Here is a 17,983-nt window from a genome sequence, read left to right on the forward strand (position 1 = left end):
TAAATAAAAATTTAAATAAATAAATAAATAAATATATATATATTTTTTTTACATTTATTTTACAGATGCCTAATGGATATCATCTAACTACCTGAAGGAGTGACGGAAGTGAACACTCCTCCGTATCAGCTTCTCAGGATTGTGGGATGCCATATGGGAAAACTCACGGAAAATGTCCAGGTACGTGGTGTCACCTAAAATGGGATCAAACACAGCTAATGTGGACTGCACATATAACTCCTAAAATGCAGCTGTAATGTGAATGGATGCTTTTGTATAAAATCGATATAAAAAGATGGTAAATAGTTCTATGTTAGAAGCTTTATTAATGCAAAAGCAGGGCTCTGAATGCCAAAGTAAGGAGGTCCAGTCTATTACAATAACAGTGTTTTCAGCGAGTTTTAATGCACTTCGGAGATTTAGAGTTAGAATTTAAGGGACAGAAATAGCTCTATAAAGCAACCCTATGAAAATGAGCCTTCTTGTGCCGTATAGGGTCTTTATACTGTCTGGGTAACCATGGTAACAGCTGAAACATTGTTGGGGACAAAGAGTGGGTTTGAACACTTTGCTAAACTGTGTGAATTTCTCATGCTTGATTTAGAATGAGGAGACTGTCCCTGTATTCCCAGGATGGGTACTCATCACTGACTAATGTCTGCACAACAACCATTGAAAGAAAGATAAAAGTTTGAGTTCTGTCACATTCCTCTTTAAATAGAAGCTCTATTGAATTTGATAAACTTACAATGAAAGTCTATAGGAAAACCAGTTGCATTTTGAGTTATTTTACAAGGTAAACTATTTTCTTTTTAACCTAGAATATTCATTTAAAAGCTAGATTTGATTGCAGTTAATGCAACTGAACCGACATCTTTTCAAATAAAAATTAAAAATGCACTGTATATTTGATAATACACTATTTAAAATTTTGGGGGACAGTAAGATATATATTTTTTTTATTTATATTTGTATTCAGCAAGGATGCAGTAAATTGATCAAAGTGATGGTTTTCACAAAAATATTAGGTAACATAACTGTTTTCAACATTGACAATAATAAGAAATGTAAATCAGCATATTATAATGATTTCTGAAGGATCATGTGACACTGAAGACTGGAGTAATGATGGTTTACATCATGAATAAATTACATTTTCAAATATATTCAAATAGCTATTTAATATAGCTATTACTGATTTTTCAGCATTTTTTTAATCAAATAAATGCAGCCTTGCATGAGCATAAGAGACTTTAAAAAACATTAAAAAAAAATGTACCAACCCTCAAACTTTTGAACAGTAGGGTATGTTTGTATTATATATTTAATATACCCTCATGTTCTGGGGTTTGATTCAGTCAGAGGAACATTTTAACCAAAATGAATATTAGTATTTTAAATGTAGAGTATCAGAGTCTCTACGATCCCAAACACAAGAACAGAATTTGACGGTTAAAAAAATCTTCATATTAGATCTCAATAAAAAAAACGGAATTTACTTACAGCAGCAAAATCAGTAAGTTGAGTTAATGCAGCTGGTTATATAATACTGCACACTAACACAGCAAAGCACTACGGAGAAGAAAGAGGCAGGAGAAGTGAAGCACAAGCAGTTAGTACTTCAGTCACGTTTCATTTATTGTCATGATTCTTTTCCGTTTAGGAGGAGAGAACAGATAAAAGGGCAGAAACGAAGAGCAAAAAAAAAAAAAAACAGAAGTTGCAGAGGTTCTAATTTACAGAAGAATGTTCAGTTATACAATATTCAGACATATTTGACAAACGACACCGACATGAAAAGAAAAGCAGAAATATGAAAGCAAGCAATAAAAGAGGTTATGTGCTACAGCCACCATCTAGTACATATCTGGTTATACAGTATATATTTTTTCAATATTGGTGCCCCTTTGGCTGCATCGTTCACAAAATTTAATTTGTTTGTCACTTCGGGAGTCACACTGATTTGATATTCACAAAACAAAATGCTCGCGTTAAACAGAAAGTGCTACGATATCATTGGCCAGCGAGAGACAGACGACACACCAACCAATGACCTTTCACCCCAAACATGTCAGGGAAAATTTTACAGTACTCTAGCCTGTTCACAAACTACAGACAACACATTTATAGATGCATTTTCTCTCAACAAGTGCGGTTTTTGATTGTGGTCTTTGGTTGGGATCTAAAGTTAAAGACATCTGAGTCTACATCAGAATCAGCCACAACATGAGAACATGTCTCATGAATATACTGTATTTATGACTCCCAGGAATTAATACAGTGTATATGACAATCACGTGTCATCCAATATTTAATATGTATATCATGGGAGTTCATCCTTTATCCTTAAGTGACTGTATTATGAGAATTCATTTACACGCACAGATTCATAAAGGACAGAAAGCAGCAGGAAACCAAACAGACCAGAGCAACAGCAATCAATGCACTGAAGATAACACAAATTAACAATTAAAAATAAAACTAGCGCATTATATATTAACATACACTACAGTTTAGGTTTTGGGTCAGTATGATTTGTTTTTAAAGAAATTAATACTTTTATTCAGAGTGGATGCATTAGATTGATCATAGGTGACAGTAAAAGATATTTATTTTGTTAATTTCAAATAAATGCTATTCTTTTGAACTTTCTATTACTCAAAAAAATCTTGAAAATGCATCAATGTTTCCACAAAAATATTAACTATTTCAAAAATTTATTATAATAAGAAATCATTAAATCAGCATATTAGACTGATTTCTGAAGGATCATGTTACACTGAAGACTGGAGTAATGATGCTGAAAATTCAGCTTTGCATCACAGAAATCATTTACGTGTTAAAATATATTCAAATACAAAACAGTTATATTAAACTGTAATAATATTTCACATCACTACCTTTTTTTTTACTGTATTTTTGATCAAATAAATGCAGCCTTGATGAGCATGTGTGACTTTACATGACATAATCATACTGACCCCAAACTTTTGAACGGTAATTGTTGATTTGAACACCCAGTAATCCAACTGGACTTTTTGTTTTTGGTGTCTAAACTGGAGTTTGGTTGCGAACGGTAAAATTCACATGTATATTAAGTTACAAAAATACAATCTGTTACCACAGTACAAAAAAAAATCATGTCGAATCATTGCACTATTGCTCTGGGCGGTACTCAAGAAAAGCATACAAATCCAGTTTGAGGCATTTTCTACATGATCCAAAAAAAGCGAACAAAAACGACGGAGTTAAGAAAAAGTGCAGAACAGTGGCATTTTAGTCGACAAAAATCACAATTTCAGTTAGTAGATTAGACATTTTATACATTTATGACATATAATAAATCACAGTTTTGAACCCACTCTCCCTCATGCGTTTGCAAGCAGAAAACACAGTTTTAAGCGCCTGTTGTGTACAAAAATGCCACTAGAAGAACACTGTTAGAATAGATGGACAGCTGCCTAACATACTGTATAATACTGTTTGAAGTGAAAGTGCAGCCAGGCGTGTGTATAGAAGCTAACGCTGAAGGTTAGTTCATCTAACGGTTTAGACACACTAGTAAGGGCTCTGTAAGCTCAGCGAGTGCAATAGTCTGTGTAATCGGTATTTGGATAAATACCACCACAATTACCTCAATCACAGGTAACCTTCATTATATAAAAACTGTCTTGAAATGAGTAGCACCACTGTTGCCTAGGCCAAAATATGGTGGCCAGTCAATCATGTGACTAATCTGCAGCATGTGAAATGGTCAAGCTAGGTAACCAGATCTGGGACATGGTTAACCAGCCCTAACCAGTTTGAGAAAGGTTAGATTAAACTTGACTGGAAGTTCAACCAGCTTGGTTCAACTCTGACCAGATAGCAACCATTTAAAACCACCTAAAGCTGGTTTAGCTGGAATTCCCAGCAAGACTGGCCCATCTTTACAGAAACACATAAATACTTGGCAGTTCTTGATGGGAATGATGGGAAAAAAGCACTACACTGGGCTCTCTAGCACTCGGCTATGTTGAGACAGATAAACTCTTGGATGCATTTCTTATACTGCTGCTCTGTGGGACTGCTGCTAGAATATTGACCTGGCTGACCAAACGGACCCTCCGCCTCGCGCATCTCCTCGTTCATACGTGCTAGACGTAACCTGTCGAGAGAGAAAAGAAACAAAGAGAGGTTTGATTTGGAATCAAACTTTGTACAATTTCTTATATACACTAGCATTCAAAAGTATGGGGTCAGTAAGATTTTTCATGTTTGTGAAAGTCTCTTTTGCTCACCAAGGCTGCATTTATTTGATAAAAAATACAGTAAAAACAGTAATATTGTGAAATATTATTACAATTTAAAATAACTATTTTATATTTGAATATGTTTTAAAATGTAATTTATTCCTGTGATGCAAAGCTGAATTTTCAGCATCATTATTCCAGTCTTTAGTGTCTAATATGCTGATTTGATGCTTAATATATTTGGTGGAATTGTTATGTTTTTTTCAGGATTACTTAATGATTATACAGTTCAAAATAACAGCATTTATTTGACAGTCTAACCAAATAAAAACGTTTGATCGATATAATGCATCCTTGCTGAATTAAAGGACTAATTTCTTTGATAAAACATAATCTTTCTGACTCCAAACCTTTGAACGATAGTGTAAATATTCTCTGGGTAAAACTTGCAGAAGCAAACACACATGCATGGGAATTTTTTTTAACTTACAGAGTAACTATGTCAGCGTTAGCGGCTTGAACAGCTATGCTCAGTGGGTCCTGGCCATCCTCATCACCATCGTTCTGGGTCGCTCCTCGTTTCAGGAACAAACACACTTGACTGGAAACACATGATAAAGAAAATACAGTTGCAGAAAAGCTTCAATTTAATTTGATGCGAAGCTGCATACGCAGTAACAGACCTGCTAAAATGCTACAGTATCTAAGAACTTGCAAATAAATACCAGAAGTATCATTGTGTTACCATGTTTTTTGGATATCTTATCATGATATTATTGTTTTTGTTTTATTGGCTATGCGTCATAACATGTTCGTTGGACATATACCAATGTAAAACCATGGTATTCTTTCAAATGTCTTGGAGTACCTTGTAAATAACACGGTACATAAATATAATAAATATTCAGTATTACAATATATAATAAAAGTATGACAAGTCCTCCTGGGAAGTTTGTATTTTATGAGTTGGGAGATTTTAATTACAACATCGGGTGCATTCAAATAACTTTGGTTGGAGCGAGATGAAGTACTATTTCTGCATAAAGTCAAACTATACATTTTTTAAATATATATATTTTTTAAATCAGTGTTTCTCACTGGCACACCCACAACTCAGAAACTCTGGGCTTAAAGAAAATCCAGAGTTTCCTGCTCGTAATTTATGACTTTGTGGTGACATTCATGTCCGTTTGCATACAATCTCTTTGACATTACAATGCACCAAAAGACAGTAAAAGGCATCTGAAAATCTGTTTTATTAGAGTTACTCAGAGTTACTAAGCATGCACTTACCCGGTATGACCTAAATATGTGGCGTGATGCAGCGGGCCTCTTCCCCTGTGATCTCTTTGGTTGACATCTGCACCATTTTGGAGCAGAAACTCGCAGGCTATCAAGGAACCCTGAATGTTGAAAACCAGAGGATTAGGGCTTTACTATCACAAAATGGCATATGGTTATTATTTTATATGTCATTAAAATGAGCTGGAAGTTTACCATCACTTCTTATCTGGGTTACTGTTAATATGTGCATGCGCAATGCACCAGAATATTTTTGTAATGACTCACTCCAATCACAGCCTGAATAAGGGGGCTTTTCCCCTCGTCCTCTTCATTCACTGAGTTGACATCAGCTCCATGTGCCAAAGCTTCAGCCATGACAGGCAGATTTCGTGCCTGACAGGCCTTATAGAGTAACGCTCCGGGATCCAGTTCTCTCAGATCCTCTGGATCTGACGCCTCCGGCTCCAGTTCAACCTCGTTACTGGAGTCTTCAGAAACCTCACACTCTGAACATTACCAAAACACATGGAATACATGATCCATCTGCTTCAACAGTCAGTAAGGAAAACAAACACTTGGTTAACACCGTCAAGTCACACAGAGGTTCACTCACCCTCTTCTGTGACACTGTCCACCACAGACTCAAAGACCAAGACGTCAGTGCTGCCGTCAGTACTGCCACCTAACCCACTGTCACTGCTCAGACCTGCAGGACCAACACAAGCCCACCACAGGCACATTACACTCTAGAGCGTCAATAACAGCAAATGTGCACTGACGGCAAACATGATGAAACTATGTGACACAGCTACACAACTATATGAAATTGCACAAAAAACAAAGCAACATAAAGCAGAAAATGCAAAAGAAAAGCACAAAATAAAGCAAAAACCAAAACAAAAATAAACAAAAAAAAACCGAAGCAAAAAGCAAAACAAGTAAACAACAAAGCGAGCAAAACAAACAAAAAAAAACTAAAAAAAGCAGATAAAAAAACAAATCTAAACAAAATAACACTAAACAAAAGTCAACAAAACTACAAAAGTAAACAAAAACAAAGCAAAAAATGTAAACACAAAAACAAAGCAAATTAAAATAAAGCAATCTCACAAAAGTAAACCAATAGAAAAAGCAAGGCAAAACAAAAACCAAAATCAAAACAAAACACATTACAAAAACAAAGCAAATGCAAGGCAAAACAAAAGTAAACAAAAACAATGCAAAGCAAAACACAAATCAACAAACGTAAACAAAAACAAAGCAACGCAAAATGCAAAGCAAAAATAAAAAACAAAAGTATACAATAACAAAGAAAATAAAACAAAGCTAATTAACAAAGCAAAACCACAAGAGTAAACAAAAATAAATCAAAGCAAAACAAGATGAGACAACAAGAGCATACGAAAACAAAGCTAATTAAAACAGCAAAACCACAAAAGTACAGAAAAAACAAAGTAAAGCAAAACACAAGGCAAAACAAAACAAACAAACAACAACAAAAAACAGAACAACAAAAGTATATAAAAAACAAAGCAATTAAACCAAAACTCGCAGGCTATCAAGGAACCCTGAATGTTGAAAACCAGAGGATTAGGGCTTTACTATCACAAAATGGCATATGGTTATTATTTTATATGTCATTAAAATGAGCTGGAAGTTTACCATCACTTCTTATCTGGGTTACTGTTAATATGTGCATGCGCAATGCACCAGAATATTTTTGTAATGACTCACTCCAATCACAGCCTGAATAAGGGGGCTTTTCCCCTCGTCCTCTTCATTCACTGAGTTGACATCAGCTCCATGTGCCAAAGCTTCAGCCATGACAGGCAGATTTCGTGCCTGACAGGCCTTATAGAGTAACGCTCCGGGATCCAGTTCTCTCAGATCCTCTGGATCTGACGCCTCCGGCTCCAGTTCAACCTCGTTACTGGAGTCTTCAGAAACCTCACACTCTGAACATTACCAAAACACATGGAATACATGATCCATCTGCTTCAACAGTCAGTAAGGAAAACAAACACTTGGTTAACACCGTCAAGTCACACAGAGGTTCACTCACCCTCTTCTGTGACACTGTCCACCACAGACTCAAAGACCAAGACGTCAGTGCTGCCGTCAGTACTGCCACCTAACCCACTGTCACTGCTCAGACCTGCAGGACCAACACAAGCCCACCACAGGCACATTACACTCTAGAGCGTCAATAACAGCAAATGTGCACTGACGGCAAACATGATGAAACTATGTGACACAGCTACACAACTATATGAAATTGCACAAAAAACAAAGCAACATAAAGCAGAAAATGCAAAAGAAAAGCACAAAATAAAGCAAAAACCAAAACAAAAATAAACAAAAAAAAAACGAAGCAAAAAGCAAAACAAGTAAACAACAAAGCGAGCAAAACAAACAAAAAAAAACTAAAAAAAGCAGATAAAAAAACAAATCTAAACAAAATAACACTAAACAAAAGTCAACAAAACTACAAAAGTAAACAAAAACAAAGCAAAAAATGTAAACACAAAAACAAAGCAAATTAAAATAAAGCAATCTCACAAAAGTAAACCAATAGAAAAAGCAAGGCAAAACAAAAACCAAAATCAAAACAAAACACATTACAAAAACAAAGCAAATGCAAGGCAAAACAAAAGTAAACAAAAACAATGCAAAGCAAAACACAAATCAACAAACGTAAACAAAAACAAAGCAACGCAAAATGCAAAGCAAAAATAAAAAACAAAAGTATACAATAACAAAGAAAATAAAACAAAGCTAATTAACAAAGCAAAACCACAAGAGTAAACAAAAATAAATCAAAGCAAAACAAGATGAGACAACAAGAGCATACGAAAACAAAGCTAATTAAAACAGCAAAACCACAAAAGTACAGAAAAAACAAAGTAAAGCAAAACACAAGGCAAAACAAAACAAACAAACAACAACAAAAAACAGAACAACAAAAGTATATAAAAAACAAAGCAATTAAACCAAGTGTGGAAGCAATCTTTTTTTTTTTTGCCAGAATAAAATACTTACTGCGAGGCCCTGAACCAGTGTCAAAATATGAAAACAGGGTGTCCAACTCATCCGGGCAAAAGAGGGATTCCCGTCTGAACTTTCTCTCCAGAGCAGCAGTTGCTTAAAGTTGGGGTGGGGGAGGGGATGTCACTTTTTAAAAAACTTTAACCATTTAACACATCTATTACAGCAATTCACACAATACCATTGTATTATCAGCATGGTAAAGCCCAAAAAACATGGTACAATCATGGTACTTTCTTGCACAGTTAATTAAAAAAAATGTTTATTGACTACCTGAGGAAAGGGTTGCAGGAGACGCACTGCCTGGCTCCTGTCTGTATTTGCGGTGTGTTTTGGGGACGGTGGTGGCGCTGTTATGTCTCCTGCATTTCCTGGGGTTCCATCGCCGCTCAGATTTTCTCCCGCCGTTGACCAGAACTTCACCCGTCATCATCTTCTTCAGGAACTTCTTCTCAACATACTTCGCTTTGATCCAGGCCTCCTTTTCTTGCCTTAAAAATCAAGGCAGCAATTAAACACTCAACATTCAGATCCATAGCAAAAGAGCCACTCGTGTCAATGTCCCTCATCACTCACCTGGAGCTGCTGGGTCCCGGTTTCTTCAGGCCCTGCTCTTCACAGCTGCCTTCATAGATGTGGTTGATGATACTGTTTCCTAGTTCACACATCAGCTGCATTGCAACAGAACAGACAGCAGTTATTGTCAGAGCGTGTTTGCTCATGTCACAGTGAAAGGTCATCCAAGAGAGATTAGGAGGAAAACAATCCTAAAAGATATTTGAGCAGACCTTTAGTAACTCTGGTTCCCATGAGTCCAGGGTGAGAGAACGGACCTTTGAACAATGTACTCCCAAACTCCTGTGAAAAGATGGAAAAACATTAGTCAAAAAATGTATTTTGTTTTATAACTCCAGTCTAATGTTACTTCCAAAATGTTTCATTATTGGATAAAAAGTTCAAGTACATTTCTCTCATCTTTTGGGATTGTTTTCTCCACAAATTATATGTACAATGCTGCTGACATAATGCAAAATTATTGTACACACAACCTAAAACAAAACAAAACATTTGCAATCATTTGGACTGCAAACCAACTTTATTACATTTCATAACAACAACAATCATTACCATCATCATAGTTATTTAGCTAACTTTATTTATGCAAAATTGTTTAAATATTATAAAAATAGTTCAATGGTTAAATATAATAAAAACAGTTCATCAACAAAAACAATGACAATGATTTTAGTATACTATAATTATTATTATTAATACAAATGTCATTAATGATGATGATATGATGGTTGTCGTTATTATTATTCATTGTTATTAATATTATTAAAAATCAAATTTGCATAAATAAAACTGCATAAATAAGAGTGATGATAATAACAATGGTTATTGTTATTATTTATTATAAATATTTACAAATTTTTCACAATGTTTTTACAAAAGAGGAGGAAACAATTGATCCAAAACTGACAATATTTGTAATGCACAATGCCAGATTTATCAGACAAATCAATTAGAAATGAATATTAATAACTCCTGAGTTCGATTAGGAATTATTTCCTTTTTATGCTTGTTGTTATTATTCATTATACTTATTAAACATTTTTTCATAAATACAATTGTATAAATAATGATAATGACGGATGTTGTTTTTATAATTCTTATTAAATAATTTTGCATAAATAAAATTCCATTAATAATGATAATCAGGATGATAATGATGGTTATTATTCTTTCTTGTAGTCTAATGATTTTCTACATATTATTCTGTCCAAAAAACAAAAATAACACATTAATTAAAAAAACGTTTTGCATACTGGATCTGTTAGAGGACACAAACAAACAGTATTCTATCAGCCATAAAACAGCAGCATCAGTCAATCTCTGATTGTAAACTTGAGAAAGGTTTCTGATCTGAGCTGCTGAAGTTCTCCAAGTGTTTCAAACTCCCACCAGTCACTAACAATTCAAGCAAGATGTTTCCCACTCAAGCTGAGGAGAGCAGCACTGGGACGGCTGACATCACTAGGCCCACTCTGCATTCTGCCCACTAGATCAGCACGTTTCCAGGCAACCTAGTTAGAATGGGTGAAGACTGTGTGATAGTGAGCCACACTGTCTGGAGCGCAGAGTGAGAGGTGTGGCGTCAGGAAGAGCATGAATATTCAGAAGGTAGTCCAGACGCGGCTGGTTGCATAAACAGCCAGCATGTCTCGTGTTTCGAAACAGAATCTGACATTCAGTAGGTCTAAAGGTTATCATATCTCATAAACTCCTAAAAGGTGTTATGTTATGCAAAAGATGATTTTACATAAATTCAAGAAAGGGTGGAAAATGGTCACGTTTACCACTGTTTTTGGTGCAAGAAATCACAAATACTGTCAAATTTTAATTACAGTCTACTATTACCTCTACTTTTCTTTATGAAAAGATTAACTATTAAGTATACACAACATCATAATTTATGCAAAACTGTTTTGCAATGGGAATGGACGAATAATAATAATAATAATAATAATAATAATAAAGTAAAAAAAGTAAAACAATAGTAATAAAAATATTATTACTATTACTAATATTATTCAACAATTTAATAATAATCATAATAACAACATATATTGAAATATTTATTATTATTATTCGATTATTCTACCATTTCCATTACAAAACAATTTTGCATAAATTGCTAACAATTAATATTATTGATATTATTATTATTATTATTCAACCATTTAATAATAATAATAATAATATTATTATTATTATTATAACAACAACATATTTAAATATTATTATTAGAATATTGTCATTGCACAATTTGCATGATTTTCTAATAATAATACTAATAATTATTATTAATATTATTAACAATTTAATAATAATTATTATTATTAACCATTTAATAATAATAATAATAATAATAACAACAACATTAAATAGTATTATTATTGTTATTAGGTTATTATAATTCTACCATTTCCATAAATTGGTATTCATTTTTATTATTATTACTATTATTCAGGCAGTTCCATCCATTGCAAAACTAGTTTTCATAAATTGTGAATAATAATAAAAATTGTATTATTATTATTATTGTGTTATTATTAATATGTTGTCATTGTGTTATTATTATTATTATTATTATTATGTTCATGTCTTGATATTCATCACTGTGTGTCTGGAGGAAAGTAACCACAGTCGCTGACCTTCTCTCTTGTCCTGACAGCCCTATGGTCGCTGGCTTGCCTCTGACTAATGAGAGAATCAAATCTGACCTAATCCAATTAGGAAACCCGACTGAGCCAAGGGGGGAGCGACACAGCGTGTTTACTGTGGCTGGTCACGGGACAAACTTAACTCACACATCACAGACATTTTCTTTTGGTGTAATGGAGCATGATTACGATCTCTTCCATGCCTTACCTGTGAATGCCAGAGCACTCGATGCAGAGCAGGATGCCCAGATTGATGCTGGCCCAGCGCGGGTCGGCCTGCCCACAGTCACAGCACTGCTGGTTTCCCGGCAGACACAGGATACGCTGCAGAATGCTCTCGCCCCTGCCGCTGCGCTCCCGGGGCTCATTTGCTGAGTCTATACTGCTGATGGAGGGAGAAGCGGTCCGGTCCAAACGCTGCAGACAGACACACAAAACAGCACATTATTAGTAGTTATTTGGGGGAAAATAGAACATATAAACTTTAAATATTAGTAGCAAAAACTATAACAGACTTACTGATTAATTTGTGCTCTTAAAAAAGGTTTACAAAAAAAAAAATCAGAACAGAATCAGAACTTTCACACTATAGAACTGTTACATAGAATGAACTGTTATCTATACTTTTCATTATTGGATGAAATATTAAGTATACACAAATGGAATAATATTATTAATAATAATAATAATAATACATGTGTTTATAATAATAATAATAATAATAATACGTATCATTATTATTATTATACAAAATATTATTATTATTGTCTGTTGTCTTTAGCAAAACAATTTTGCATAAAATTGCCTAATAATAATGATAACTTTTTTTATTATTGTTATTATTACTAACAGTAATAATAACAACAACAACGATAATTAATATTATCAATATTGTTTTAAAAATATAATTTTTATTGAAGCCTAATGATTATTATTTTAAGGAATTAGTTCAAAACACTCAATCAATGGTTTACTTGTAAATCATTCTGTACTGCTTTATTAATAAAATGTAAATTAATTAAACATAATATATTTAATGATTTTTTACTGTATTTTATTTGCATTTTGAAACAACCTGACAATAGTGAGAAATGTTTGCAATGGAAAAACTACACTCTTACAAGCCAGTTCCATCAAATATCGTCATAAGGTAAAAAAAACATAGCTTAATTGAGTTTGGGTTTTCTCTCTTCACTGATCCAACCAATGCTCATCCTTTGTTATAGTGATTTAGCATGTAGACTGTTCAAACCTCAACGTAATAATTGTCTGGACTCTCTCTGTACGCTGAGGCGATGCTGGCTTGAACCGCCTGGATCCAGGCCTGCCGGAGTTTCTCTGACTCCGCCTGTAGCATACAGCTCCTACAACACACATGCATACAACACAATCACTACTAGTTATACAGCTCCAAGAGTCTTTATTATGATCTAAAGTTTGAGCTTTACTCACTTGGTAGGCGACACGACTTCAAAACAGAACCTCCTCTCGATGTCCTCGCAAGGTTTGACAGAACAAAGTCTCAAGTCCTCCACAACAACCGTCAGCGAATCCTGTGGAGGGGAAGACACTTCAATAAGGTTGTAAATGTGCTGACTTGAAGAAAAGCGCTCTAAATGAACCGGTTTCACTCTGAAGTGCATTAAACAGCACTGCGTCACAGTAATTTAAGCAGACTTCCCTGAGCAAGCATTTCGACTCAAATAAATGGATGCTCTCCAAACAGATGGAAGAGCAGGCAGTGCTGTGCGCATGCATTTATTTGTCAGGGAACGAGTTTGTTATCTTTAAAAAGACTGAGTGCTCTGGAGATATGCTGCCTGGCTAAACTACAACTGCTGTATCTAACAGCTCAGTGACCTGTGAGGTGAAGATTCACCAGCATTGATTGTGAGCTGACACGAACTCAGTACATTCTCTCTAGGTACTGTATAATGAAGCTGCTCGTTAAAATCAAAGACAGATTACTTAACCCATCCAAACTGCTGTGACTAATGTGTCCACTTACTAAATGCTGATTTGAACTCACCTTTAGTTTCTTCTGATACACCAGCTGGCTGTTTTGGATGGAAAACCAGCGCCTGAAAAAAAAAGAAGCAATACAGGGATATAAGAGACAAGGAATTAGTTACTAATTACTTGTATATATATATAAATATATAAAAAACTAATCATAGGCATGCTATGTTTCAAAAATGTTAAATAATACATAATTTTACTATATAATGATATATTGTTACTATAATGATTATTGACAGATATAAGAAATTTTTAATGGTTTAAATGTTTATATATATATTATATATTTGACCCTCTAACACTAGCATTCTCTATTCTTTTTCTATTCTATCTACTTTTTATTTATTATAAAAAAACCTTAATAGTCATTTCCACAGTTTTTACTTTTATTACCTTTCATCTAAGACAAAGTTAATCTGTAAAAAAGCAATTTAAAATAATTCCATAACACAATTGTTTAATTAATAATAATTAAAATAAATAATATTAATAATAACAATAAAAAAAACATTTAATAACACTGTTACTTAAGATATTAGAGATTTTTTTATGGATATTGATATTGGATATTTAATAGTTCAAAATTCACTTGTAGAATTTAAAATGACTTTTTAATTTTGTATTTATCTAGACAAAATACCATAGAATGTAAATATATATAACACTAAAATAATATCAGTATCAAGCCAGAATTGTTATGCAAAACATCAGTCCATCCCTAAATAATTCAGATTTTTTTTTCTTGCATATTGTTGCATTCCTGACCTACCTGCATGCCTGATTAAAAGCAAACCAGGAATATTCAGATTCCTGATCAAGCTATATGGGATTTACTATGGCAGGTACAATTCAATGAGCAAATTTAATTAACTCAATTACCTATTCCAAGTTTTGAAGGCGTTACTGGCCCTTTTGAACAGATAGCCCTCCATCACCAATCCATTGGGCGCATCCACATTAAACTCCAACTTTGGGTCGTCATACGCAAAGTCCTGAATGACAAAACAATAGTGGAGCATTAGAACAAGAGACAAACATCAAGTGATGGCCATATACATGAAATAAGCCTAAACCACTAAATTACATGACATTCTGTCTGTGATAATGCTTCATTATTAAACAGGAGGCTGTAAGTGGAGCAGATGCACAACACTTTCTCTCTATGTATCTACAACACACACTAGAAGTGACTCATCCAATGCTCTCAGATGTCCCACCAGAGCGTTTCGACGATGACGCAAGCAGTTGCGTAAAGCATCTGAGCATATCCAGAGCTTCACATACTGTATTCACACTCACCACTCACAATAATGGCCTTCTTCCTGTTTCAGCAGCACACTCAATGCTCTCAGTCCTGAATCATCACAGGAGGTCCTTATGGCAACAGGTCATTTATACTGATAATCTCTGAGTGGAGGAATGACACGCTGTCAGCCATCACATGTGCTTAATGCTACACCATTATAGACTCAACGAGACGTCAAAAGCTCCAGGCGGAAGTCATTCCAGGGGAAAGACTAATAAAAGTATACAGTATTGAATGAGAAGTTCAACAAAGAGCAAAATGAAAGGTCTTCTGAGAAAAACAGCCCCTAATGTCTCCTCTAGAGTTTCAGAGAAGATCTCAAGCGCCTCAAACTGTGCTCAGATTTACTAAAAAACCAAAGTATGTAATTAAATGTCATGAGATCATTAACTTTTCAATTCCTCTGATACTAAATGACATAAACTACTGGCCAAAAGTTGGGAATAATTAAGATTTTTAATGCTTTTGTCTCTTATTCTCACCTAGGTGGCATGTATTTGATAAAAAATTTGATTCAATTATTACAATTTAAAATAACTGTTTTCTTTTTAAATATATTTTATAATGTATTTTATTTCTGTGATGCAAAGCTGAATTTTCAGCATCATTACTCCAGTCTTCAGTGTCACATGATCCTTCTGAAATCATTCTAATATGCTGATTTGCTGCTCAAGTAAAATTTCTGATTATCATCAATGTTGAAGACAGTTGTGCTGCTTAATATTTTTGTGGAAATCGTGATACTGTACCATTCAAATGTTTGGGTTAAGTAAGATTAAAACAAGAGAGAGAGAGAGAAAGAGATTAATATTTTGATTCAGCAAATGACATATTAAATTGATCAAAAATGACAATAAAGTCATTTATGTTGCCATTTCTATTTCAAATAAATTTTGCTCATTTAAATTTCTATTTATCAAAGAATCCTGAAAAAATGCACCACAAAATTGGTTTCCACAAAAATATTTTGCAGAAAAACTGTTTTCAACATTGAAAATCATAAGAATCATTAAAGGGGTCCTATTATGCTCATTTACAAAGTCTTGATTTTGTTTTGGGGGTGTACTAGAACAGGCTCTCATACTACGTTGTTCGAAAAACACATAATTTTTCACATATTTTACATTATTACAACACCTCTCTCCCCAGTCTGGCATGGACGGCTCGAATAGTTCCTGTATCAAACGAAGACCCGCCTTCTGAAATACAAAATGTGCTGTGATTGGTTAGCTGGGCCAGTGTGTGCTGTGATTGCTTAGCTGGGCCAGTGTGTGTTGTGATTGGCAGCACTCGGCACCTGGTCGGGAAATGTAATGCTTCTTACCATAGCCGCCTGTGAGCTTCAGTGTAAATATTGCTCAAAATCAAATCAGTTTGAGCACAATTTAAACCCGGAAGATTGTAACCACTCTAAGTTCGTCTGCCTTGGGAAAGCTAGCGTGTCTCCGACATAGTGATAACACTCGTTGCCTTCTCTAGTGCAGCTCAACCAGGTCTCGTCCCATTCGTTGATATTTGTGATATCACAAATCCCAGAAAATATGCATTGTAGTCCAAACGAGTCGTTTGTTGTAGTTTTTGAAAAGTGATTTCTGTTAAATAAAATATCTCCTTTTGAAGTGGACTTTGAGCTTTGCAACTTTGCAGATCTTTTTTATGCTCAAACAGCAACATTACAGACTAACCAAAGTTGAAAAAGTGAAAAAGCATAATAGGACCCCTTTAAATATTAAGCAACAATAATACCTGATAATAACGGAGCAGAACATCAGCATATTAGAATGATTTCTGAAGGATCATGTGACACTGAAGACTGGAGTAATGATGCTGAAAATTCAGCAACACAAATAAATTACATTTTAAAATATATTAAAATAAAAAACAATTTAAAAAAATCTGAAATATTTCACTTAGTTATTCCAAATTTTGGTTAGTGTAGCTGCTATCCACATTCATTTTACAGCTCTTTACTCTTATTGCATGTCAACAAATGCCTTATTTGTGTCTATTTCTAAGGAATTTTAGGAGAAACATTAAAGTTGATACTTGAGAGAAATATGTCATGAAGAGCAACCTTTGAGCATTACAATCAAAACTGCACTGTAAATTTTTTGTTTCAAAGTTGCAAATAAAGAATTTTGTTTTAAAAGAAAATATAATTTCAGTTTCTTTGTAATTAATAGTGAGATTTGCTAGCAATTTTTGATTAAAAACGGTTGAAAAGTAAACCCTACACCAAATTTTTGTCAGCATGTTGTAAACTGCACTGACGCCACACTGATTAGAGATCAAGAGTCCTTCATCACGTCTTCATAACTAGATCGTTTCACAAGCCAAACAAACATCCTCAGCCTTCAGCTTCCTATCTGTCTGTGGCAGCATTGTCAAAACTTTCAAAGCATTCTGGCCTCTCGTGAACCCTCTGAAGACCTCAAGATAAAGCTGCTTCAACACTTCAGCAGCAGGAATGGACCTTCTGCTGAAAGAGCTCTTTGAACACAAACACTGCGCTCTTGCATCTTAAACGAGATTGCGCGAGATGTTCCCTGATTAAATACGTGAGACACTGCTGTAAGAAATAAAAGCGAACCCCACCCAGAACACACCAGTATCCACTTAGCAAACCCCCACAGCACTTCAGCATTGTGGTGTGGTACTTTTGCTTCGGAAAATGTAAAGCTCTAGTCTTTTCTTCTGCTTAAACTGGTTGAGACAATAAGGCTTATTTATAGTCACTCATTTTACCCAAATCCTCAGCAGGGTGACTGTTCACACATTCACATCCATTCAGTTGCGTTTCCTTACAGCCAGAGACTAAATGCTTCACTCAAGTTCTGAATGCTACAGAAACACCCTCCGTTTCACTCGCT

General features: G+C 34.5%; 1 protein-coding gene across 2 annotated transcripts in view; it reads right to left on the reverse strand.

Moving 5' to 3' along the window:
- The window catches only part of LOC107664201 (arf-GAP with coiled-coil, ANK repeat and PH domain-containing protein 3-like), a 77,844-nt gene that overhangs the window by 1,500 nt on the left and 58,361 nt on the right, over window positions 1-17,983 (reverse strand). The window contains exons 11-25 of one of the 2 annotated variants that reach the window (XM_016454699.1): window positions 14,687-14,799; window positions 13,818-13,869; window positions 13,241-13,341; window positions 13,041-13,152; window positions 11,997-12,205; window positions 9,350-9,419; window positions 9,138-9,232; window positions 8,835-9,052; window positions 8,556-8,657; window positions 7,579-7,671; window positions 7,251-7,471; window positions 5,526-5,635; window positions 4,723-4,833; window positions 4,086-4,147; window positions 92-194 (exon numbers count right to left, since the gene is read on the reverse strand). In XM_016454699.1, the coding sequence (XP_016310185.1) occupies window positions 92-194; window positions 4,086-4,147; window positions 4,723-4,833; window positions 5,526-5,635; window positions 7,251-7,471; window positions 7,579-7,671; window positions 8,556-8,657; window positions 8,835-9,052; window positions 9,138-9,232; window positions 9,350-9,419; window positions 11,997-12,205; window positions 13,041-13,152; window positions 13,241-13,341; window positions 13,818-13,869; window positions 14,687-14,799 (1,772 nt within the window). Of the gene's footprint in view, window positions 1-91; window positions 195-4,085; window positions 4,148-4,722; window positions 4,834-5,525; window positions 5,636-7,250; window positions 7,472-7,578; window positions 7,681-8,555; window positions 8,658-8,834; window positions 9,053-9,137; window positions 9,233-9,349; window positions 9,420-11,996; window positions 12,206-13,040; window positions 13,153-13,240; window positions 13,342-13,817; window positions 13,870-14,686; window positions 14,800-17,983 lie in introns of both variants that reach the window. The other variant, XM_016454698.1, reaches the window with a different exon arrangement.

Source organism: Sinocyclocheilus anshuiensis, unplaced genomic scaffold, assembly GCF_001515605.1.
Source record: "Sinocyclocheilus anshuiensis isolate Anshui unplaced genomic scaffold, SAMN03320099.WGS_v1.1 scaffold67, whole genome shotgun sequence".
NCBI classification, from domain to species: Eukaryota; Metazoa; Chordata; class Actinopteri; order Cypriniformes; family Cyprinidae; genus Sinocyclocheilus; species Sinocyclocheilus anshuiensis.